At 46.7% G+C, this 27,228-nt stretch overlaps 1 protein-coding gene and 1 long non-coding RNA gene across 3 annotated transcripts in view; one reads left to right on the top strand and one right to left on the bottom strand.

Moving 5' to 3' along the window:
- ADAMTS17 (ADAM metallopeptidase with thrombospondin type 1 motif 17) overlaps positions 1-27,228 on the top strand; it is a 300,141-nt gene that overhangs the window by 196,378 nt on the left and 76,535 nt on the right. Inside the window, exons 15-16 of one of the 2 annotated variants that reach the window (XM_088452707.1) lie at positions 17,522-17,642; positions 19,927-20,001. In XM_088452707.1, the coding sequence (XP_088308833.1) occupies positions 17,522-17,642; positions 19,927-20,001 (196 nt within the window). The remainder of the gene's footprint in view (positions 1-17,521; positions 17,643-19,926; positions 20,002-27,228) is intronic. The other variant, XM_088452708.1, reaches the window with a different exon arrangement.
- LOC148481918 (uncharacterized) overlaps positions 1-27,228 on the bottom strand; it is a 71,568-nt gene that overhangs the window by 12,976 nt on the left and 31,364 nt on the right. The window lies entirely within an intron of this gene.

The raw sequence follows: 27,228 nt of genomic DNA, 5'->3' as shown, positions 1-27,228 counted from the left end.
TAGCTCCTGTCTAGCCCAGGAGACATTGGTTTACCGATCAGACATGTCTATCCATAGACAGGCCACTTCCACTGCCTCTACGACTGGATTTGCTAGTGCAGGGTCCCTGCCTATATCCGGATTTACCTCAGCTGGCTTTGACAGCGTGGCTATTGAGGCTTCCATCTTAAAGGTCAAGGGTTTCTCTGCTTCTGTGATCCAGACGATGATGAGGGCAAGGAAGCCTGCTTTAGCCCACATCTATCACAGGATTTGGCATTCATATTTTAGTTGGTGTTCCCAAACAAAATATGACCCGAGGGTTTTCAAGGTTTCAAGAATACTTGCTTTCCTGCAGGCTGGGTTAGACTTAGGTCTGAGCCTGGCTACCTTGAGGGTTCAAGTTTCTGCTTTGTCAGTTTTGTTCCAGCGCAGAATTATGCCCCTGGCAGATGTAAGAACATTTATGCAGGAGGTCCTCCGATTGCAACCTCCGTTTGTCCCTCCGGTAGCACCGTGGGATTTATCTTTGGTTCTTAGGGCGCTGCAAGCTCCCCCCCTTTGAACCCTTGGATAAGGTGGACTTAAGATGGTTGACAGCGAAGACAGAGTTATGGTATAACATACCTTAGATAACTCTTTTTCTTCGAGGTCCATATGGTCCACAGAGCACCCACCCTGATGCACCTGGACTCAGTTGGGACCTGTTCTTTGCTTTTTTGAATCACTGATTCCCTCTTCGTATTTTGAGAGTGTTTCTTGAGTACATTGTACTTCCTTCTCCACTTTCCGTCTCTTGCCATTAGGCTTGTTTACAAACTGAATACCTGTGGCTGGACGCGGGCTATATAGGGAGGAGGACCAGTGCATGCTGGGAGCTTTAAAGCGGTAGCTGTTTGGTGCAATGGATCTCTCCAACTACATGCCCCAATGTAGATTCTGTGGACCCTATGGACCTCGAAGAAAAAGCATTATCTAAGGTATGTTCTACCATAACTCTGATTTTCTTAGCTAGACTATTGTTTTCCACAGGACATGTCTATGTGCATATGATTCTTGGAGCTTATATTCAATATATGTGGAGTGATGCTGTGGGTCCATTAGATTTTTATGGAGTAGTGTTGTTTATTATGAACTTTATGGGTTTGTAAATGTCAACTTGATCTTCTTATTGAATTTGATTTTATTATTGTAACATACACTCTGGTTTATAAGCGCTGTTTTTTTCCATTTTGTATATTCTTGTATGAAGGAGACCGACTGACTGACTATCTCCTTTATAACAGCAGCTTTTTATTAGGCAGCGCCCGTCATTTATTTTTTATAGTAATTTTAATTGCATTTATAACACTATGGGCCTGAATGCAGTTGCAGCTGTGACTGCCTTTTTTTAATGCAACAGCGTCTGCAAATGCCGCAACCGATTATCATCCTACTGAGACGCCCACTGACAGCTGCGGTATTGCATCACCACACGTACAAAGACGCACCATCGTCTGAACATGGCCGTCTGCGTCAGTACAACTGCATTTTTGGACGCAGTTGCTGACAGCGACACACCGCATCTATATACTATATATATTACACCCACATCTATTATAACATACACTCTGGTTTATAAACGCTGTTTTTCCATTTTGTATATTCTTGCAAGGAAAATTACATATGTAATCTCCTACGTCAACAGTTTTTCTTATTCATAGTGGGGGTGGGGGCAAACAGGAATCTGTATGTATTACCGCCGGCAAATGAAGATCCCGACAGGAGAGGTAAGTAGGCTATCCCTAACCCTCTCCCCCCCCCCCTAACCCTCCCTTAGGGGTGCCTAACCTTAACCTTCTTCCTAGTGCCTGACCTAAACCTCGTCCCAGGGGTGCCTAAACCTATCCCCACCTCCCGGCACCCTAAACCTAACCCTCCCGGGGGGGGGTGCCTAGCCCTCCCAGGGGGTTGCTTAACCCTAAGTCCCCCAGGGACACCCTAACCCTCCTCCCCACCGCGGCTATCCGCTCCCAGGATTTCGGCATAGGGCTAATGATAGCCGTCGGTATTTAGACACCTATCATTAGTCCCATGCCAGGTCTTCACTGTCGGCAAGCCGGTGGTCGGCATTTTGACCGCCAGCTTCCAGACTACATACCGGCAAAACATATTCTTGTTTCACCTGGGCTCACCACTCGCTAGTGCTGCCAATGAGGTATGCATACAGGCTGGATACAGAGAGAATAATCCAAAAATGGTGACAGAGAGGGAGCAGAGACACAGACAGAGAATAAGAATAACATGAGGAGGTGGAAGAGGAATGCAGTTGGGTTTGCAGGGTAGAGAGAGATGGTATGTAGTCAGGAAGCCGGTGGTCAAAATCCCGGCCGCCGGCTTCCCGACAGTGAAACCTCAGCATGGGACTAATGATAGGCGTCTTATTACCAACGCCTATCATTAGCCCCATGACGAAATCCCAATGCCCGGCATACCGAATGTAGGTAAGCCAGGCTTCGGGAGCTGATAGCTGCTCGGGGAGGGGGGGGAGGGTTAGGTTTAGGGACTCCCGGGGGGATTTAGGGTTAGGCTAGGGGAAGGGGGGGAGTTAGCATGAGGCACCACCAGGGGAGGTTAGGTTTAGGCCTCCTCCCCCCGGGAGGGTTAGGTTTGGGGTGTGGGGAGGGGGGGTTAGGTTTAGGCACCCCTAGGGGGAGGTCTATATGTGTCGGCCTTCCGGCGTCTGTATTTCATCTGCCGGGCTTAGGTCTGGCGGTAATTCATACCGATTCCAAGGCTGGGTTGCATGGCAAACACTAAGAAGTGCAGCCTGTCGCTCTAATGCAGTGTTTCCTAAACTCAGGGAAACACCGAGTTCATGTGAATGTGTCCTATGCAGACCACAACAAAAACACATATTCACCTGTTAGGAGACATTTCTTGTGGTTGTTAGACCACATGTGCAAAGCACAGGCTGGTTATGATGATAATTGGCAGCTGCTTCAGATTGGCAGAGTTTGTCTAGTTCCCTTCCACTTGCGTCTACTGCAGTCTTACATCATTTCTGTTATATTTACATTCAGTCCATGTCAGGGAAGAAGATTCACATTTGAAATTTAAAGAGCAAAACAGCAGATGGTTTGTATTTAACTGGAACATAATTAGTACTTTTATTACGTACTTGCGACTGTATACAGTATAATTGTATTTTACATGGTAAATGTGACTTTAGTATTTATTAACTAGCTGTTGTCCATGGCTTCGCCCATGATGAAATTGCTTCTGCCAAAATGTATTTTATTTGAGGTGTTCTAGTTGTATTGCTTTGCTTTAAGGGCTCTGTCGAGGTGCCAGCGGCGCTATACAGACTGGTGGCAGCAGTATCTTCACCCACTACTCACACTACTGTCACTGTGTGCCACGTGCACAGACTGCTTGCTATGTAGCCTATCCTGTTCCGGTAAATGCGGGACCAAAGCACCTCTCCCCCAACACCTTACCGGCCGTGCACATGGTGACACCTATCTCTTGAATTGATGATGTCAATAAATTTTGTTTTTGTTATTGCTCAGATTTACTTTACGGATCGAAATTAAACAAAGTGCTGGTTATTTCTTATTTATTATTCGTTTCCACTACACAATGATGCATTTTGAATGAAAATCGGTTCAGTAATTTTTGCACCAACTTGGAACAGACAGACACAACAGTCTTATAATATTAGTTTAGATAACACATATAGGGGCCTATTCATTAAACATTAAAATTATCTGGAGATAATTAGCTTTAGAACTCTCATGGAGTTCTAGCTAATTATAGGTGGAATTCATCATTCCACCTCTCCATAAGTATCTATTCCGAAAAGCTGCCATTTTTGCGATGACAGCTTTTCGGGAAATAGATACTTTTCCCTGCCTACACTACCTTATCGCATCTGGAAACAGTGCTGCGCATGCGCTGTTACATCTGTAAAACCAGCGCATGCGCAGCACTGCCTACAGATGCGTTAAGTTTCGTACCCCCCCGACCCCCTCCGCTCACCTCCCCCCCCCCCCCCCCCGACTTACCTGTCCGCGCAGCAGCCTCCGGCTCCATCCTGCTGGTCTGTCATGTGGTTTCCCAGCAGACCACATGACAGATTAGAAAAAAAAAAAAAACTTTTTTTTTTTGTCTAAACTTTCTTGTGCTCTGCTGGGGAGCACACATGTCCGACCAGCCTCCGGAGCCTGTGGACGGAGCAGAGCGTCGGAGGGACTCGTCGGGGGACCTGCACTCGCGGATACAGGTAAGTTTCACCTGCTATTCGCCACCTCACAGTGGCGAATAGTAACTGCATCAAATTACGAAAATTGATAATTTTCGGAATTTGATGAATACCATAATTTCCACATCCCCATACTAATGTATGGGGAGTGTGGAAATTAAGGCAGGGGAACTTAGCAAGGAGATATCTGTGATATCTCCTGTGCTAAGTGGCTACATGAATACCAAAATAACGTTATTTAAGGAAAATGTCCTTAAAAACGTTATTTTAGTGTTGATGAATAGGCCCCATAGACTGTATTATGTATATAATATTTATTTAAAGTACTATATTGTGTACAAATTTGGTAGTGTAACCAGCCTAGTAACAGGGCTTTATGGCACCCTGTCCCGGCCATGCCATCCGACCATATGATGTCATGCAGAGAGTGCAGGGCCCCCAGCAATGATCACTGCAGGAACATCCTTAGTATGCTCTGGGGTGATATGGCTGCAGGTTTCATGTCTGGAGCGTCCACAGGACTCCGGCGGTGCTGCACCAGTGACACTAGCTGCAGGGTGCCGTTCCAGGACCGTGGGGCAGCGACATTGGTGTCCACAGAGCCCTGCTCTCTGTGTGGCTGCACTGCTCGCACACCCCTAGTTCCGGTCCTGGTTGTAACTAGTGTACTCTAGGGGTAAATTTACTAAGTATTGTGTTTTGCCGAGACTAGACACGCTGGGAATCACTGGGATTTACATTATTTTTTTGCACATCAAATCACGGATTTAATAACAATGGCTGTCTAGTTTACTGATGGTGATACTGATCGTGTTTGACTGTGTTTTAGCTCAGTCATATTGGCCGTAAATCAATAGATCTGTCTGTGAGCTATGTGTTGTGCCGAAGATCTGCACAGATCAGTATGATTTGTGCAGGTTTCTGTGTGTTACAGTGTAAATGAATGGTTAAAAATTTTTTCAACTAGGCGTGCCACCGCCCAAAAGTATAACCAGCCCCAGTCCTCTGAATCTGAACCCGTGCTGGTACTGGAGAAAAGTGGGGGGGAAAACGGTGGTGGGGTTCCCCTGTATTTCCAGTAACCATCATCGGGCTCAACCAGCCAGGGGGCTAATGCCATAGCAGGGAAACACACATCACGGAGTCCCCCCTGCCATCACATTAAAGAGCCCCAAACTGGTCACCCCAGCCCTGGGATTCTTCAAAAATTGGAGACCCCCAAATAAGGGGTTTATCCTTCCGAAGATACTCCAGGGCTGGGGTGCAGCCCCGGGCTATTTCCTGCACCCCTTGGTGGGTGCAGGGTTATTGTGTGAGAGATAGTTAAAAATATTGTTTGTTACAGTGGAACTACAGGTGCCAGCAAGCCCGGACAGTATGGACCCGCTAGTACCTGTACAATACACCCACTGTAAAGAAAATCTTTAAAAAGAGACACACACACAACAAAAATGTTGACCCTTTATTAACGCACACTCCAGGTAGACATTCAGGGGGCTTGGCAAAATAACAAACAGCTGTCCCGTTCCCACGCAAGCCCTGTATGTACGTTGTATTGTATTTACACTGCTTGCCCGAGTATGACAGTTCTCCCGTGGTTTCCTGCACTTTAAACCTTTCTCAGCCAATTAGTGGCCGCTGCCATAGAAACCGCCCGCTGATCTATTTAGATGGGAAGCAATCGGGAAGCCGACTGCCTATATACCGGCAGCCGGCTTCCCGACTGTCTTATCCCGGCAAGGGTGAAATGCCGGGCGTCTAGATGTAGACGCCCGCATTTCCCCGACGCCGGGAGACCGGCGCCCGGCATCACGATCGTAGTGATGCCGGGCGCCACGAGCGGACAGCCGCGGGGGGGGGAGGGTTAGGTTTAGGGCTCCCGGGGGGGACTTAGGGTTAGGCAACCCCCCGGGAGGGTTAGGGTTAGGCTAGGGGGAGGGAGGGTTAGGGTTAGGCACCCCCGGTGGGGACTTAGGGTTAGGCACCCCCCCGGGAGACTTAGGTTTAGGTAGCGGGGAAGGGGGTGGTTAGGGTTAGGCACTTAGAGGGGGGATTAGGGTTAGGCACTTGGGGGGGAAGTTAGGGTTAGGCACCCCTAAGGAGGGTTAGGGGGGTTAGGTTAGGTTAGTGGATACTTATCTATCCACGATCGGGATTTCCAGCACTATCGGGCTTCCGCTGCGTCGCACTCTGCTCCTGTCGGGCTGCCGCTGACGGGAATCGAACTGCCGGCCATGCGGCTGGCGGTATTTCATACCCATTCCCTAAATTTAGACATCTATGATTTTTTTCTGTGGGCAAATTATTGAGAGAGCATTTTAATACATTGTTCATTGTTAATAATTTCTTATTATTTTTGCACATCATTATATGATACAGTGGCTGAACTTCTGGCAGGAACCCAGAGGCATGGTCTCCAGACATCGACCCTCCCAGCAACCTTGTAACACCCCTCAGCAATCCCCTCTTACCTCCCACCAGAAGCTGAGGTGAAGTCCAGTAGGGGGCAGGGAGATTTACGCGGTACTGAGTGTGTAAATGCACCATGTATAAATTGCGGTGCACTCCCTGAAGTGCACCACCATATACGCAGGCTGCATTTACATAGTCCGTACCATGTAAAGATTTGGCTGCCGCTCCCCCCGCACCACTCACGGCTCTCCCCTGACAGCTGGCTACTATGGCATCCGGAGTGCACCACCATATACGCAGGTTGCATTTACATAGCCCGTACCATGTAAAGATTTGGCTGCCGCTTCCCCCGCACCACTCACGGCTCTCCCCTGACAGCTGGCTACTATGGCATCCGGAGTGTACCATCATGTACGCAGGCTGCATTTACATAGTCCGCACCATGTAATGATTAGGCTGCCGCTCACCCCGCAACCCTCTCGGGCTCTCCCCTGACAGCTGGCTTCCATGGGATCCGGAGTGCACCACCATATACGCAGGTTGCATTTACATAGTCCGTACCATGTAAAGATTTGGCTGCCGCTCCCCCCACACCACTCACGGCTCTCCCCTGACAGCTGGCTACTATGGCATCCGGAGTGTACCATCATGTACGCAGGCTGCATTTACATAGTCCGCACCATGTAAAGATTAGGCTACCGCTCACCCCGCAACCCTCTCGGGCTCTCCCCTGACAGCTGGCTACTATGGCATCCGGAGTGCACCACCATATACGCAGGTTGCATTTACATAGCCCGTACCATGTAAAGATTTGGCTGCCGCTCCCCCCGCACCACTCACGGCTCTCCCCTGACAGCTGGCTACTATGGCATCCGGAGTGCACCATCATGTACGCAGGCTGCATTTACATAGTCCGCACCATGTAAAGATTAGGCTGCCGCTCACCCCGCAACCCTCTCGGCTCTCCCCTGACAGCTGGCTTCCATGGGATCCGGGAGTTACGCCGCTTCTCTAAATTGATTGGTTACTGTAGGCAACTTCGCCACTTTTGAACTCTTATCACTGCTTGATATATTTCCCTTTAAGTGAGCCCTAAAATAGGAGTGCTACTCATACTTTTAAATGTGGGACATTTTAAAACAGGATGACTGAACCTACATCCTCAAGACACTCATCCAACTGTATTACCTGTAGTGCATAAGGTTACCCATCCCTAACTTAATGGCTGTGGCCCTGATTCAGAGCCGCTCGTAAGTGGCCTCTCGTTCGTTCTGACCGATGTTCGCACATCTGCGCATGCGTACGGATTTTAATACGCATGCGCGAACCAGTCAGTGCGGGCGAAAATCGTTTGTTCGTTATATAGCGAATGCCTGCTATTTTGAGTGATAGAAGGAGGCGTATGTGGGTGGTAGCAGGGGAAGGTGCTTGAAAACGGGGGTGTGGAATTCGAACGCAGGCGTGCTTAAAGGTCAAAACGGGCGTTTTAAGGGAGTGCATAATTAATACAGCAGCGTCATTGACCACGTCACTTGTTTTTTTTTTACTCAGAACTGCTCACAAAATAGCGGTTGAAAAAACCAGCCACAAGAATAGCGAGCAGTTCATACGCTGTTCGATGTACTCGATTAATCTAATATATAGCGGACTTGACGTATGGTGCAAGCGGCAAGGGGGCGTATTTTTCAAAATTACAACCGCAAGTTTTGCTCGCTCGTTCAAACTTAGAATCGTGAACAGACCGCAATTAGCGAACGGTTCATTTGAATAGCCACCCCTTGTTTTAGAACGAACGACCGCAAATAGCGAGCGGCTCTGAATGAGGGCCTATGTCCAATAGACATAGGATGTTCACAGCTAGATCTCACTGGAGATAATGTTTTTCCCCATTCTCGCTCATTTGATTGGCAGTTCGCTTTCTTTTGGCTGGCTTCCTGCCCAGGTGACATTTTGATGCTGTGCAGAGTTTACATTGTGGTGAAACTGTACAAAAAAGAAATGTTTTTATTATTGAATTCAATCGCTGACCTCATTTAAGCATTCGTGTCCCTTTAACCGATTCCTCTCATGTCCGCTGAGTACTTTGCTTTTTGTATGTGTACATTTGCAGGATTGTGAAACAATAAACATGAGCAAACACAGAGATGCTGGAACACATAATAGTAAAGGAAAATGTGAGCAATCCAGCGTACACTTTGTGTTCCAGAGAAGTGACTAGGCTGGAGCTAATTCCTGAAGTGCCTCCCTGTCATATATCCGAGTTCTTTAGCTTTCAACACAAGAGTCCGACCAAGACTCAAGTGTAATTGTCTGGGTGCAGCAGCAAGCCAAAGCTAAGGATACATCTGCCTAAGCACAGGTGGATTGTGCCTAAGAGACCTAAATCGTTTTGAAAGCTGGCAGCTAAAAGCTATTCTGTTAGACGATAAAGGGTATGACCTAAATTCCCCTATTTTTTAGCTCTCAGCAAAAATATCTATACACATACAGTCAGGTGCATAAATATTGGGACATTGATATAATTTTCATTTTTTGGCCTCTATTCACCACCACAATGGCTTTGAAATGAAACAAACACGATGTGCTTTAACTGCAGACTTTCAGATTTAATTTGGGGGTGATTACATCCAAAACAGGTAAACGGTGTAGGAATTACAACGGTTTCTATATGTGCCTCCCACTTTTTAAGGGGCCAAAAGTAATGGGACAAACTAAACAATCCTAAATCTAACTTTCACTTTTTAATACTTTGTTGCAAATCCTTTGCAGGCAATTACAGCCTGAAGTCTGGAACGCATAGACATCACCAGACGCTGGGTTTCATCCCTGGTGATGCTCTGCCAGGCCTCTACTGCAACTGTCTTCAGTTCCTGCTTGTTCTTGGGGCATTTTCCCTTCAGTTTTGTCTTCATCAAGTGAAATGCATAATCAATCGGATTCAGGTCATGGGATTGACTTGGCCATTGCATAACATTCCACTTTTTAGCCTTAAAAAACTCTTGGTTGTTTTCTGCAGTATGCTTTGGGTCATTGTCCATCTGCACTGTGAAGCGCCGTCCAATGAGTTCTGAAGCATTTGACTGAATATGAGCATATAATATTGCCCGAAACACTTCAGAATTCACTCTGCTGCTTTTGTCAGCAGTCACATCATCAATAAATACAAGGGAACCAGTTCCATTGGCAGCCATACATGGCCATGCCTTGACACTACCACCACCATGCTTCACTGATGAGGTGGTATGTTTTGGATCATGAGCAGTTCCTTTCCTTTTCCATACTCTTCTCTTCCCATCACTCTGGTACAAGTTGATCTTTGTCTCATCTGTCCATAGGATGTTGTTCCAGAACTGTAATGGCTTTTTTAGATGTTGTTTGGCAAACTCTAATCTGTTCTTCCTGTTTTTGTGGCTCACCAATGGTTTACATCTTGTGGTGAACCCTCTATAGTCACTCTTGTGAAGTCTTCTCTTGATTGTTGACTTTGACACATATACACCTACCTCCCGGAGAGTGTTCTTGATTTGGCCAACTGTTGTGAAGGGGTTTTTCTTCACCAGGGAAATAATTCTTCTGTCATCCACCATAGTTGTTTTCCATGGTCTTCCGGATCTTTTGGTGTTGCTAAGCTCTCTGGTGCGTTCTTTCTTTTTAAGAATGTTCCAAACAGTTGATTTGGCCACACCTAATGTTTTTGCTATCTCTCTGATGGGCTTGTTTTGATTTTTCAGCCTAATGATGGCTTGCTTCACTGATAGTGACAGCTCTTTGGATCTCATATTGAGAGTCGAGAGCAACTGATTCCAAATGCAAATGTCACACCTAGAATCAACTCCAGACCTTTTACCTGCATAATTGATAATGAAATAATGAGGGAATAGCCCACAATTGTCCATGAAATAGCTTTTGAGTTGATAGTCCCATTACTTTTGGCCCCTTAAAAAGTGGGAGGCACATATAGAAACTGTTGTAATTCCTACAACGTTCACCTGATTTGGATGTAATTACCCTCAAATTAAATCTGAAAGTCTGCAGTTAAAGCACACCTTTTTTGTTTCATTTCAAAGCCATTGTGGTGGTGAATAGAGGCCAAAATATGAAAATTCTGTCAATGTCCCAATATTTTTGCACCTGACTGTATATCCACAACACGGCTTCCTTCAACTTTGTATTTTAAAACTATTTTAGTTACATGTAAGACTTACATTTGTGTCCCGAATCTTATCAGGAATAGACGCATGCAAAAGTGCATTTACGTGATCATGTTCAGTCGGACACTGTACATCACTAGCAATTGTGCCAGTGTATATCAGGGGTAACAACTGTGTATATACGTATACCCTATGACCAGTGGTGACTCGAGAGGTGGGGCTGCACACAGTCCAAAATTCAGATAGGGGAGCCACACCAACTGCCACTTAAAGCGCTGCCAAACATCGCTGGCCGGGACTCACTGGCAGTTGGTGTGGCTCCCCTATTAGAATTTTGAACTGCGCTGCAGCCTCACCTCAAAAGCCGCTACTGCCCATGATGGTAAAGAGAGATGGGCATAGCTATGATGGATACACACAAAGGGGTTCCACACCGCACACCTTGTACTCATAACCTATAATTACCTCTCCGCAGACACGACAGTGATCATCATTGTCGCCCGTGCCATTTTCAGTAAAGAAGTCACCGGGAAAATTGTGTGGGCGGAGTTCTGCCCATGCACAGTAGACTGACACAATGCCAGTGCCTACTCGGTGCAGGCACAGAGACTGCACACGGGCCACTTCCTATCTTATGCCGCCCCTGTGTAGAGACATGGCCTGACAGTGGGCCTGATTCAGAGCTGCTCGTAAGCGGCCGCTCGTTCGCTCCGAGCGATGTTTGCCTAACTGCGCATGCATACGGATCGTTATACGCATGCGCGACCCAGTCAGTGCGGTCGAAATTCATGTGCTCGCAAAATAGCGAATGCCTGATAATTTGAGTGACAGAAAGAGGCGTATGTGGGTGGTAACGGGGGAAGGTGCTTGAAAACGGGGAGTGGAGATCCGAACGCAGGCGTGCTTAAAGGTCAAAACGGGCGTTTTATGGGTGTGCATAATTAAAACAGCAGCGTCATTGACCAAGTCACTGGGTTATTTTAGAGCCAGAACTGCTCGCAAAATTGTGGTAGGAAAAAACAACCCCAAGAATAGCGAGCAGTTCATACCCTGGTCGATGTACTCGATTAATCTAATAAATAGCCGACATGGCGTAGGATGCGAGCGGCCAGGGGGCGTATTTTTTCAAAAAACGACCGCAAGTTTGGTTCGCTCGTTCAGACCTAGAGGCGTGAACAGACCGCAAAGAGCGAACGGTTGATTTGAATAGCCACCCCTATTTTCTGGACGAGCGAGCGCTAATTGCGTCCGGCTCTGAATCAGGCCCAGTGTTAGTAGTACATTTGAAAGTCACATTAACCTGTTTGTACATAATATAATACTATGATAAAGTGTCTCATACTCAAGAGAGAATAATGTATTGACATGTATAGGCATTTATCAATGTGAAAGTCATAGAATGAAATATAATGCAAATACAAAATGCTAATTTATAATAAATATTATAACAGCATCAGTAAATATCAAATGGTATTTTTCCACTTTTTGTTTTTCTTTTAATGACCCCATCATTCCCTAAGGCAGAGGTTCTCAAACTCGGTCCTCAGGACCCCACACAGGTCATGTTTTCCAGGTCTCCCAGCAGGTGCACAGGTGTACTCATTACTCACTGACACATTTTTAAACATCCACAGGTGCAGCTAATTATTTCACCTGTGATTCTATGAGGAGACCTGGAAAACATGCACTGTTTGGAGTCCTGAGGACCGAGTTTGAGAACCTGTGCCCTAATGCATGTCACTGGACTCAGTGAAGTAACAGGGCTGCAGTGCGCCCTGTACTGGCCCTGTCTCCTAACCTATGATGTCACGCTTAGGGGGCGGAGCCATCAGTTCCTGGAAGTGGAGCACTGCTTGGAATATCCTAAGGACACTTCAGGCAGCTCTGTAGGCTGCAGTGTACCTGACCAGATCGGCAGCTCTGCTGTATCGCTAGTGGCTGCTGTTCCAGTCACCTTACAAGCCACATTACAGGTGCCGTGGGACAGCTCCAGTGCTGCCTCCAGAGCCCCGCACCCTGTGTGACTGCACCTGTCACACACCCCTAGTTATGGCCTTGCTTGGAATCATTCCCTGATATTACATTGTCCCTTGTCCTATTATACTACTTAATAGTAGTCTTTACTTGTGTTCAGTCCAGTATACTTGTTTAATAATGGAGAACTTTCAAAATACTGGACTCTTTATAGGGATGGATATGTTTGCTAAATAAGTGTGTTTTTCCCCTGAGGCTAGCGTTTTATTTTACTGCATACATATGATTTTTCATGGCCAGTCTACCATATTAGGCTAATTGCAAATGTGGTACATATTGCCTTATTTCACTTGCCTCTTCCATCATTTTACACTGTCCCAGGTTGTCAGACACTTTTGTGACACCTCACTGATTTATCAGCGTTTTTTGGACATTTGGTAACACAAGGTGCCACATTTTCGGTAATGAGAAAGACTGTGGGTTTAATTTTATAATACTGTATGTAATCCCCAAACATGCCCATGTTAGGATTGTGTGCAACTCTTACCATATCCAATAACGGGGATGTTGTTCTAGGTCTAATCAATCTTTACTGCGCTGGTATTATATTGTTTTTTTGTTTAATATTTTATTTTCAGTAAGTCAGGGGTTGCTCTCTATTAATTAATACATTGTATGTAGGTCTAATCAAGCCTTTAAATACCAAAAAAAACCACTAAAATAATACTGTATATGTCAAGTAATGCATGCGATTTCTGTGCATTAATCCCTTCTCCTACATCTTGCACATATATAGTAGCCCCATTCCCTGATCGCAGACCCTCTCAAAGTCTAAAGTGCTTGCTAAGAGAGTCATCTGTCATATTATTAATCCCTCACAGTGGAAAATAAAGTCCCTGACGTAACATCTGGCATCCATAAGGGTAAATCACCATGTGAGACAGTTTAATACAGCAACATGTGGTAGACATTAGGAACTACGTCAACTCGCTGAGATGTTTCTGACTTGATTTGGGTCGAGGCGATGACCTTGTTTGTTGTAAAAACGCAGTAACTTGGCCGATAATGCCATGTTTAAATCCGGATATTACTCCCCTGCTGCCATCATATTTAAGCTGTGATCTCTTGAAGTCTCCTTTAAAAAAGATGGTCAGTCTTAAAACGCCCCCTCCCCATACAGTCAGTTTTATGGGGTAGTCTGGATGAATGGTGGTCCTTGTGGCACATGTATTAATAGATGCTGATATGCTTTTATTGGAACCCATTGGCATATATCCTTTTTACCTCTTCTCTATATCACCTTGATTCCAGTGACCTCCTTTGTATGTGCAAGGTCTATAAGTCCGTGCTAGTGTCAGCTTCCCTCAAATTATTCTCTTCCCTGCTTCCTTATTGAATTAGCATTAAGGAGGGACTGCCTCTCTCACTGCTTTAGCACTGCATTATATCACATCCTATCCCCTATTTGCTTCGTAGTGGTAAAAAAAAAATTACGTTCAATAAAATTCTTAGAAATTTTTAAGATTTTATTTTCCACATTTTTTTTTGTTAATCTGACAGCTGAAACTAGTTACAGCTCATTGACTCTTAAACCTTGTGCTACCTTGTATGTCTTACAGCCAGAGCTTTCTGATTGTAATCTCTTGTCTTTAAAGTGCTCGATTCTGGAACAAGAGTAAATGCACATGGAGGCGGCCATTTTGTGGATAATGCCAAAACACATGAGAATGCAGCATATCAATTCAATAGAAATCAGTAATATCGCTGAGGGTGTGTGTAAAATATATACACTAATATAGAGGTGTGAGGGGGGTAGTCTCGCCTAACTGAAGAAGTGCTACATTTGCTGTCGGGGCCCAGACAATGTTTTTACCTATTGATAAACTGCCCCAATGTTTTTTTCATTTGATAGTAGTTTGGCCTCACTTAAATGTTATTTTCTTTCTTTGGGCTTTTTAACCTAGTCTTGGGTAAAAAATTGTGTGATATTCAGGTAGAGTGGTGACCACAGATGAGTTTCATTGTATTTTTACTATAGGTGCGAATTCCCTTTTAATTCACATGATAGGAGTTATGTAGCAATATGTGAGGAAGGGGACATACAATTGTATTCTGGGGTACAGAACAATTTAACACAAATGGCTGTTTGTCTTGTGGGGTGGCAAATGTTAACCCTATAATAGCATACCACACTTTACCCATTTCACATTGCTGCCTGCACCTTCCGCCTACCCACTTCCCTCAGCCAATGACTGATGCCTATCCCCCCCAACTGATAACCTCGTCCCACTGCTGCCTCCAATATTTCGTCTGTGCTCATCCCCACCACTGGAACTCTCTCCCTCCCCAATCAGACTCTCCACCTCTCTCCAAAGCTTCAAACGGACTTTCAGAACCCAATTCTTTATTAAAGCCTTCCAGTTCTCATCCTAACCTACTGCTCTATCCTCCTTGCTCACTCTCTCTTCCCTCTGTATAACCCCCATCTGCTGCCCCTCCCCCTTTAGATTGTAAACTCTCACGAGCAGGGCCCTCTTCCCTCATGTGCTTTTCCCTCTCTCACTTATTCCATCAGCTCCCTCTCACCCACTGCCCACAATGGCATCAACCTTTGAGTTCAACAGCAGTTGCTGCTTCTATGAATATTGTGACTGCATACGAAACAATGTTTTTTGTTTTAAAAAAAAATAATTCTTTATTAAAGCAAAAGAAATAAGTACAAAAGTTATACCAATATAAAGACTGTTAATCGAAAAAAAAAAGATAAAGATTAGGTACATATTAACAAGTCATTCACATACAGATGTCTTCACATACATCTAGCCTCCATGGTATTAAACAGCTCAGTAGCGCCGAACAACTTTTTTGTGCAACTTTTTCCCTTCACATTCATCTTAATAGGACGCACAAGCAGCTTATGCTAATTAAGATGATATGTGGCATGCCTATATTAGAGATACCACCACACTTCCGACATGCCTATGGATTGTACCTGGATCCCCAATGCTGCTCACATCCCTCCTGACCTCCTCATGCAATCTGCTTATCCACTCCAACTATGCCATACCGTACGGCGCAGGAAGATGACCCCTCTAATGGACCTTGGTTGTGGCCCCCAAATCTTGAAGCTTGGTGCAATTTTGATCAACTCATTGTCTTTTCCTCTTAAATTTAAACTAATCTTTCCATAAATGTTATATTACTGTCACCCTTGTATCCAGGCAATCTGTGTCACCCCTGTCTGTCTGCCCCCTCCCCTTAGAATGTAAGCTCTCACGAGCAGGGCCCTCTTCCCTCATGTGCTTCTTATTCACTTAATTATACTTAAATATACAACAGCACCCCACCCTTGGTTGCCGACACCCTGCTGCTTATCTAAGTGTAATGTAGGAATGTATTAATCATGTATCTGTCCTGCATTGTTTGTACAGTTAATAACTGTTTTCTTGTGTGCTCATTTGTTTATGTACATTGTAAGGCGCTGCGGAACCCTTGTGGCGCCATATAAATTAAGGATAATAATAATAATGCTGAACGTGTGCCGCGAGTCCTCACAATGGGATCACTCCAGGTTCCATTATTCAGAAGGGAGGTAAAAGGAGTAGTATACAAAATATAACCAAATTATTGAAGTCAGGACCAAAAGCCCGGAATGTCAAGGTTTCAAAAAGGAATTGCCAAGATTCCGTATCAAATGCCTTATGGTCGCCTAGGCTCAAAAGCATGTGAGGTGCAGAAGCTTTAAGGTTCGAATCCACAACTGCAGTACGGATCCCCTTGACCGACTGTCATCAACTAACAAAACCAAACTGATGGGGAGAGAAAACTGAGAAAAAGAAGACTGTAATCTCGTGGCGATAATTTTGGAGAGCAAATTAAAATTAACGTTCAACAACGTGATAGGGTAATATGAATCCATTAAAGTGCGGTCCTGTCCGGGTTTAGGAATCAATGTGGTAAAGGCGGCGTAGAGAAAGAAGGGTGATGTTTATGAATGGTACTACAAAGTCATTCTAAAAACGTGCAGTAGTCTCAGAATCTAGATATGCAATTTGTCTTGGGGATAAACTAGGCAACCGAGCTTCCGGAAGAAGGCTCTGCAAACGGGTCAGGTTGGAGGGAACTGCCTTGTAAAGATGACTATAATATTTATGAAAAGCCTTGGTAATATCAAGCGTCATCTTAGTCAAGGGTGGTGAGCTAGGACATGCTTAAATAGACACACTATGACTCAGACAATGGTAGAATTAAGGGGTCTATTTACTAAGCTGTGTTAGGAGATAAAGTGAACGGTGATAAGGTACCAGCCAATCAGCTCCTAACTGCCATTTTTCAAACACAGCCTGTGACATGGCAGTTAGGAGCTGATTGGCTGGTACCTTATCACCGTTACACTGTATCTCCTAACACAGCTTAGTAAATAGACCCCTTAGTAAGGTTAGCTAATAGCCAACCTGCACGAGTGCCCATGGATAATACAGAGTCTTGGCATAATCCTAGCAGAGTTGAGCCTGGGATTGAAACAATGTTTATATACCGGTAGCTTGTATTCCATGTTCTGCAATGTTTTGCACTGCAAGTCTTTTGCATTCTTTTTCTTTGTGTTTTTTTTTTGCGCTGTTTCTGCCTTTAATACCATTGTGGCGTTATTTGAATATTATTAATCCATCTTTCGTGTGTGTTTGTCTTGCTCCTTTGTACTCTTTCCTGAACAAGGTAAAACTTGTAACAGTGTTTTTTTTTATTATTATTTCAATTTCAGAAAATTGGTTGTGATGGAATTATTGGTTCTGATGCCAAAGAAGATCGTTGCGGGGTGTGTAATGGTGACGGCAAAACCTGCAAAGTCGTGAAGGGAGACTTTAATCACACCAAGGGGATGGGTGAGTGAGTAATACAGATGCTATACAGCTGTACATCAGGCTTATTGGTCAGTTATTCAAACCAAATATGTGCCAGCTGCTGCGTTAGCAAATTATCATAATAGACCCAGTCAGCCAAATTCAGTCATTGTTAATCCCATAAATGCGGGTAATTCTATATGATAAAAACAGCAAGTTAGACCCTATTTTCCATCAAGCATCCTATAAACAGAGCATTTAAATGTTGTGATTATTGCACTTTAAAAAAATATATATATTTCCGGAAATAGGATAGAGTTTATTTTCTGATGGGAACCATGATATTAGGGATCCTGTACGATAATGGGCATACTGTAATAAAAGAAAGCAAAAAGATTATTATATTATTAGTTTTGGCTTCGGGTTATTTAGAAAAGATGAGCAGATGGCATGAGGTATCCTGTCACATACGAGCTAGCAATAAGCTTCTTTTTAATGTTAATATGGTGGTGCCACAGCATTGGGGTTAAGTCCTTGTGGAACTTTGACTTACTGGTAGTATAGAGCCTACTTATTACAATAGTTAAACACATACTGTTAATCACATCACAGCAAATCAGATATTAGCTTTTATTTAATTACACTAGACATCTAAAGACTGATGAGACCTGGTTGGTGGCTATTGGTCACAACAGTGTTTCCCAAACCTGGTCCTCAAGGTATCCTAACGGTCCAGATTTTAAGGACAGTCATTCTTAAGCATAGGTGATTAAATTAGTACCTTGGAAGTTGTATGGACCACTAAAGTAGGCCAGCAACTTATACACAGTGGAGGCAAACAGTTTGTGGGCTGAGTTAATATTCACTGTATAGTCCACTAAAAATAACTACTTTCAACTAGAGTCACTGTTGACTGCTAAATTATACTTCCAAACATTGATAATCTACGAATCAGGAAATGAGGAGTGATTAAAATGCTAGGCTGTCCTCCCCTACTATATAATACCATTATATTGCTGCATGGGCTGGAGGCGCCTGTTGCAGGAGAAATATATTACAACTTCCCGCAAGTCGGGAACAGCAGGACAGTCCTCTAACATCAGGATTGTTGGAAGGTTTGTGCTAAATACAGAGAATGATGAGTGACACCCCCCCAAAGTACTGTTATTGAAAAGGCAGGTGATTTAGTAGAATCCACTTTGAAAGTGTAAAACACCCTTAAAAATGTACATATCCAGCTGAGGACATACAAGGATCTCTGGGGGTCATTCAGACCCGCTCGCGAGCGCAGGACGCTCGCAAGCGGGTCGATGTTGCCCCACTGCGCATGCGCACGACGGAGGGAGCTCCGTCGTGCGCATGCGCGAGACCCGGATAGCGACGGGCTCTCCGTCGCTCCGGGTCTCGCACCAAAGGGGGCGTGCTGTCGATGTTGATTGACAGCCCGCCCCCTTTGGTGGGCGTGCCGGGGGCATGGCTGCCAGACGGAGGCGTTCCCATGGGAACGCCTACTGTCTGAAGCCGGCCCCACTGACATCACTAGTGATGTCAGTGGGACTGATTTTGGCTCTGATAGAGCCAAAATCACTCCAGGGCTTGCGGCAGCGAGACCCTACCGCAGGGTCTCCGTCGCAAGCCCGATGGTCGCGATGGTCTTGACCATCGCGACCATCATCATGGACGCTCGCATAAGCTGTGGGTGGTCACCCACAGCTATGCGAGCGTCCAGGAGGACGCTCTATTTTCATGGAGGAGGGCCCTGATTCAGAGCGAGCGCTCTGGTCAGAGCGTTCGGTTCTGAATCAGGCCCTCTGTGGATGAGACAAGTTCTACATTCAAAATGGAAACTCTCCTCCTGTCCGACACGCATCTTGCAGCAAGGTGTGCAGAGCCATAAAGGCATAATCCTTCATAAAAGATGTGTACCTTGCTCAGCTGCACTATAATCTTCCTGCAGCCTTGTAGGTAGGTTATGAAATAAGATGGAGGAAGAATAACACTGATGGAAATTAACTTCCTGTTCAAACAATCCTGGCCAGGTTATCGTAGTTCACTGTGATAGATGGCAAGATACAATCTTTCCCTTGTAATTTGCCTTAAACTGTATTGTTATACAGTCTGGAATATATATGTAAATGCTATAGCCCTATCTGACCTGCTCATATTTCATGTAGGGTTCAAAGGTGTTAAGTTAGAATATGGATTGGCAACCTTTCACCTTTCCCGTGATGCTTATTCAGCCAGAAGCTGCACCCGTAACCATGCCAGTCATTTGGGAAATTCTACTTGTTACATTGTCACCTCATGACTTGTTTGTGTTCCTCAGTCAACAGTAGTAATTGTAAGAAGGTCTCCACATGTGTCATGACAAAGCCAAAGACAGTGCCCAAGTGTTTCACATGTAAGATCCGTGTAGTGACTGTGTGGCACCTCTGCTTGGTGTTTGGTTGGTGTTCCTTTGGGATCCATGTTATCTTGTGCCCAAACCGTTCTCCCCTTGTGCGCGTTGATTAACCTCTTCACTGCTGCAAGCCTATAACAGCTCACTAGCAACAGTGAGGCAGTACTCTGCTTTTTTTGTTTTAATGTGGAGATATTGGGAAGCAGTAATACTCACGGGCATCACAGATGTCAGGAAAAAAGTGGGATTAATTATGAGGTGACAAGAGACAATAATAATATCCATATCAGATATTGCATCGTTTATCTCTCACTTGCAAAGAGCATGCAATCACATGTATGGCCGATTCATTGTATGGGGCCTGGAGGACTGCCAGGATATAAGTAAGACATCCCCATACTGAGAAATAGCTGATAAACATTTGTATATATGTTTGCCACAACCCTCTACCCTTTAACACAGGACAAGACTGTTATTGTTAGTTTTGTCTTCTACAAGAAGGGCCACGTAAATGGATGGTAATCATAAACCGGGGTCTTCTAGAGGTATAGTATAGCACATGCTGGTCAGCACTGAAGGGGTTAACAAATGTCCTGTCCTAATCAGTATTGCTTATATACGACAGTTTATCAAAGTGTTTCTTCCCAGAAAGGTGAAATTTCATTTTATTCCCTGATTGGACAAATGTCTTGTTGTTTTAGAACTTTGGTACTTTCTATTAAGGATTGTGTTCATTAATCTTTGTTTGGACTTTCTTTTAAAACATTTTTTTAGTCAAACCTATTTAGATGTAAAAATCTCACATAGATACAAAGCTGACAAACCAATAGGTCTGCTCAGTTTCGGGCTGGCTCTGTGCAGTCTCGCTGACTAGGCTCTGCATGTGAAAAGACAGCATTAGATCATTTTATCATCTCAGTGTGTCAAATCTGGTTGTAAAATGTAAGAAACATTTTGATAAACAATCTCTCAGTGTGTGGATTAAGGGGTAAAAGAGGGCCCTGTGCAGGGCTTTCTATCGTTGTATGTGCATGCTTGGCCTTTCGTGGTAGTCCCAAGGCTCCCCAGTACCAGGGAGTACAAGGTTTGTGTCAAAAATATTGGTGTGATGTCATTCTGAGCGTAAACCGAGATCTGGCCTCTCCATGGATCCCTCCTGAGTCCATGCATAGCAAACTCTGCACCCCAGAGACCGGTGCCCTGCAACGTCATCCCTCACCGTGACAGATGATGAAGTGTCAGAGTGTCTGGCATGAGAGCAACGTAAGCATCGCGCTGCCAAACCCAACATCCACAGACTGTTTACAGTGTAGCGGCTCACACGCATGTTTAGTAAGTCTGTGTGATATCATGTGTTTGTTCAAGCTTCGCCAGAGTATAACACAGGCACGACAGCAACATTGTGCTGATCTTGGTGTTTGCTCAGTCTGACATTGACTTCCTTGTGTGTTTACTGTCAAACACGTGACCTCTTCTCGTGGATAAATCCACTGATTAACTGTGGTATTTTGCATGGCTATTCATTGGAGATCTCTGCTGTTATATAGAGTGGAATAGGTTAGTTAGTTTTACGTTTACAATGAATCCACATCCATATGCATACATTCACTGTAAAAGATGGAGTCATTGCTGTTCACAATTGTCCTCTTGTCCTTTCCAGACATTGGCCCTGATTCAGAAATGGGCGCAGAGTCGATATCTACGCAGCTGAGCGATGTTTTACTACTGCGCGTGCACAAAAAGACTCGAAAACCCTTACTACCCATGTGTGAACGTGTGAGCGATGCTGTTCGCAATTGCGTACGGAATCGTTAACACTCGAGCTCTTCTCAACCCTTCCTGGGCGTTTCAGGGTGGAGACTGGGAGGAGACCTAAAGTGATCGCAAAATGTTTCATAAGTGTGTAAGGGGGAGTGTCACGGGGGCATGTCTGGGAGCGCATTCCCAATCGCAAATCCAGTGTTTCAGAAGCCATGTTTAGTTGGATTAGAGGAGAGTAGCTAGAGTAAACCCTAGGCTACCGCAAATATCGATGGTGTAACCGATGTTGCATTGATGTTGGAGTTTTTACAATCTCCATCACAAATGCACAGGCCACACAGCCTTAAAGTGGGCGTCTCACCGCTTGTACTCTCCATCTCACCGTCCCGCACAAAGGGGAAGGCTGAGATTAGCATTTTGCAACCACTATTACGATATTACGAGAGTGGCTGCCACCGCGGCTGCATTAACACCATCTCTGACACAGGCCCTTTGTTGTCCTGTCTGCCTAATACCGACCACATACAATATGCCGCGATAGTGGCTGTACAGTACAGTAGTTGCGAGCAGCAGTGAAAGCCACATTTGCTACCCTATGGTAATGTGAGATGTCTTAGGGCTAATGCTGGAGTTTGTGCATCTGGTAGCAGAGAGTCGCGCAGCACATTGAGTTTACGCCGGCCGCCGCAGCCGTATTCATTAGTATCAGTACTTCTACTAGCCCCATGCTAGGTGCAGGAGATCCCACAGATACAGGTTTCCATTTCCCATACACATGATTCAGAATTGCACAGAGCTTTTGATACACGTCCACGGCACTCCCACAAGCAGGGCGGTCCCATGCGCTCACATTGTTGCCGCCGAATGACCTGTATCACAGAAATACAGATACGGGCGAGTTCCGTACCTCTCGGAATAGGATGGGTATATGCAAATATGCGTCAGTTTGCATCTCCGCCTGCACTGTATGCTAAACATTCCATTTGCGTCCATGCACCGAGATCCGTATAAATCAGAATGAGCGCCCTAGTGTGCATAGGCCTTCATTCATTACATCTCTTACCACCTGTGCTGTCCTGTTCTTACATGTTGCGGGCCTGATGATGAGGGAATACTACACCAGTTAGAATGTTGGCAATTGTGTGAATTCACCCTGCGCATGCCCACAAAGAGGCCCCACACACACATGCGGGAATGTAGAGGGGCTTGCGTAGGATCTACTTACAGCTGGATAGGAGGACTAGGGAGGAGATGGGCGAGCAAACGCAGACACTGTATTGAAGTGGTGTAACTCAAATGTGGCTGACACAGACCTGCTGACATGCGGATGCCTGAGGCTGGTGCAAATATCCTTCACAGGTTCAAAATATAAAATAGTAAAAACCCAAAAAGTGACAGCCAGCTCTCATAGCCATAGTCAAACATTGAAGAATAAGATTTGTATGCAAACCCGATGGTTTACGTACAAATCCGGTAGTTCCAGTTCTGCTCAGTATCTGTTCTGCACATGTGACTCATTATACTGCCACCTGCTGCAGGCCCCTTTGTTGCAGTGGGCCCCAGTGCAATGCACCGGCTGCACCGCCACTACAGTAGTTCCGCCCCTGGTAATGTCCTCATTATACATCGCATGTCTTCCTATGTGCGCTGTCCTGTCCTCATTATACATCGCATCTCTTCCCATGTGCGCTGTCCTGTCCTCATTATACATCTCATCTCTTCCCATGTGCGCTGTCCTGTCCTCATTATACATCTCATCTCTTCCCATGTGCACTGTCCTGTCCTCATTATATATCTCATCTCTTCCCATGTGCGCTGTCCTGTCCTCATTATACATTGCATTTCTTCCCATGTGCGCTGTCCTCTCCTCATTATACATTGCATCTCTTCCCATGTGCACTGTCCTGTCCTCATTATACATTGCATCTCTTCCCATGTGCGCTGTCCTGTCCTCATTATACATTGCATCTCTTCCCATGTGCGCTGTCCTGTCCTCATTATACATTGCATCTCTTCCCATGTGCGCTGTCCTGTCCTTGTTATACATCTCATCTCTTCCCATGTGCACTGTCCTGTCCTCATTATACATCTCATCTCTTCCCATGTGCACTGTCCTGTCCTCATTATACATTGCATCTCTTCCTATGGGCACTGATCTATCCTCATTATACATCATATCTCTTCCCCATTTTTTCCTGCTGTCAAAGTAACTTTAGATGTTTGTTTATGACTTTTGAAGTCCTGTCTGTGTGTGATTGCTATACAGTATTGTCTACCCTGCTTCCCTCCACTCAGGGCCGCCATCAGGGGGGGACTGCCGGGGGCCCGGGTGGCAGCGGAGAGCATAAGCACCGCCAGCTTTTCAAGTTGTCGATGGTCGATAGCGAGCCACTCATAGGGCCTGATTCAGAGCCGCTCGTAAGCGGCCGCTCGTTCGTTCCGAGCGATGTTTGCACAACTGCGCATGCGTACGGATCGTAATACGCATGCGCGAACCAGTCAGTGTGGCCGAAAATCGTTTGTTCGCTAAATAGCGAATGCCTGCTATTTTGAGTGACAGGAGGAGGCGTATGTGGGTGGTAACAGGGGAAGGTGCTTGAAAACGGGGAATGGAGATACGAACGCAGGCGTGCTTAAAGGTCAAAACGGGTGTGCATAATTAATACAGCAGCGTCATTGACCACGTCACTGGGTTATTTTATAGTCAGAACTGCTCGCATGATTGCGGTAGGAAAAACCAACCACAAGAATAGCGAGCAGTTGATACGCTGGTCGATGTACTCGATTAATCTAATAAATAGCGGACATGGCGTAGGATGCGAGCGGCCAGGGGGCGTAGTTTTCCAAAAAACGACCGCAAGTTTTGTTCGCTCGTTCAGACCTAGAGGCGTGAACAGACCGCAAAGAGCGAACGGTTCATTTGAATAGCCACCCCTTTTTTCTGAACGAGCGAGCGCTAATAGCGTCCGGCTCTGAATCAGGCCCATAGTTTGCAGACCGGCAGCTGAGCTAATCAGGAGCCGTCGCAGCGGACGTGGCTCCTGATTGGCTGCCGGTTTGCGAGCTCCGATTGGCTCGCGCCAGGTGCATAGTTCAAACTTTCACATCTCCGGGTGAGCGGTTGGCTGGAGCAGGAGCAGCAGTGGCAACCACCTGCCAGCGGGAGAGGCTGCTGGGAAGAGAGCAGCCGGGGAGGGCAGAAGCAGCAGCGCAGGGGAGAAGCTGCCTAAAGCTGCTGCCGCTTGTTAGTGAAGTACTGCTCAGACAGGCAGGAGCAGGAGGCTGCAGGGAATCCCACCTCACTGCTATGGAAACAGACATGGTACAGAGACTCCCGCTCTCACCCCCTCACTCAGCTCTCACACCCACTCTGCTCTCACCCCCTCACCCTGCACTCTGACCCTCTGCCCTCACCCTGTGCTCTCACTCCCTCACCCTGCGCTCTGACTCCCTCACCCTGCACAGTCACTCCCTCACCCTGCACTCTAACCCTGCACTCTGACCTTGCGCCCTCAACCTGCGCCCTGACTCCCCCCCCCTGCGCTCTGACACCCTCACCCTGCACAGTCACTCCCTCACCCTGCGCTCTTGCCCTGCTCTCACAACCTCACCCCCACATCCTCACTCTGCACTCACACCCACACCTCACTCTGCTCTCTCACCCACACCTGCCTCTCTCACCCACACCTCGCTCTCTCACCCACACCTCGCTCTCTCACTCACACCTTGCTCTCTCACCCACACCTCGCTCTCACCCACACCTCGCTCTCACCCACACCTCGCTCTCACCCACACCTCGCTCTCACCCACACCTCGTTCTCTCACCCACACCTCGTTCTCTCACCCACACCTCGTTCTCTCACCCCCACCGTCACTCTGCTCTCACCCCCACACCTCACTCTGCTCTCTCACCCACACCTCACTCTGCTCTCTCACCCACACCTCACTCTGCTCTCTCACCCACACCTCGCTCTCACCCACACCTCGCTCTCACCCACACCTCGTTCTCTCACCCACACCTTGTTCTCTCACCCACACCGTCACTCTGCTCACACCCACACCTCACTCTGCTCTCACACCCACACCTCACTCTGCTCTCTCCCCCACACCTCGTTCTCTCCCCCACACCTCGTTCTCTCCCCCACACCTCGTTCTCTCCCGCACATCCTCACTCTGCTCTCACCCCCACACAGTCACTCTGCTCTCACACCCACACCTTGCTCTCACCCCCACACCGTCACTCTGCACTCACACCCACACCTTGCTCTCACCCCCACACAGTCATTCTGCACTCACACCCTCACCTCATACCCACACCTCGCTCTCACCCCAGCAACCTCACCCTGCTCTCACACCCTGACTCTGCTCTCACCCTCCTCACACCCACACCTCACTCTGTTCTCTCACCCACACCTCGTTCTCTCACCCACACCTCATTCTCTCACCCACACCTCGTTCTCTCACCCACACCGTCACTCTGCTCTCACACCCACACCTCACTCTGCTCTCACACCCACACCTCACTCTGCTCTCACACCCACACCTCACTCTGCTCTCACACCCACACCTCACTCTGCTCTCTCACCCACACCTCGCTCTCTCACCCACACCTCGCTCTCTCACCCACACCTCGCTCTCTCACCCACACCTCGTTCTCTCACCCACACCGACACTCTGCTTTCACCCCCACACCTCGCTCTCTCACCCACACCTCTCTCTCTCACCCACACCTCGCTCTCTCACCCACACCTCGTTCTCTCACCCACACCTCATTCTCTCACCCACACCTCGCTCTCACCCACACCTCATTCTCTCACCCACACAGTCACTCTGCTCTCACCCCCACACCTCGTTCTCTCACCCACACCTTGCTCTCTCACCCCCACATCCTCACTCTGCTCTCACCCCCACACAGTCACTCTGCACTCACACCCACACCTTGCTCTCACCCCCACACCGTCACTCTGCTCTCACACCTTGCTCTTACCCCCACACCTCACTCTGCTCTCTCACCCACACCTCGCTCTCTCACCCACACCTCGTTCTCTCACCCACACAGTCACTCTGCTCTCACCCCCACTCCTTTCTCTCACCCACACCTCGCTCTCTCACCCCCACATCCTCACTCTGCTCTCACCCCCACACAGTCACTCTGCACTCACACCCACACCTTGCTCTCACCCCACACCGTCACTCTGCTCTCACCCCCACACCTCACTCTGCTCTCACACCCACACCTCACTCTCACCCCCACACAGTCATTTTGCACACACACCCTCACCTCATACCCACACCTCGCTCTCACCCCAGCAACCTCACCCTGCTGTCACCCTCCTCACAGGCACACCTCACTCTCACCCCAACAACCTCACCCTGCTCTCACACCCTGACTCTGCTCTCACTCTCCTCACACCCACACCTCACTCTGCTCTCACACACACACCTCGCTCTCATCCCGATAACCTC

This window comes from Taudactylus pleione, unplaced genomic scaffold, assembly GCF_031769625.1.
Source record: "Taudactylus pleione unplaced genomic scaffold, aTauple2 ptg000556l, whole genome shotgun sequence".
Classification (NCBI taxonomy): domain Eukaryota; kingdom Metazoa; phylum Chordata; class Amphibia; order Anura; family Myobatrachidae; genus Taudactylus; species Taudactylus pleione.
This window is presented reverse-complemented; position numbering and strand designations above follow the sequence as displayed.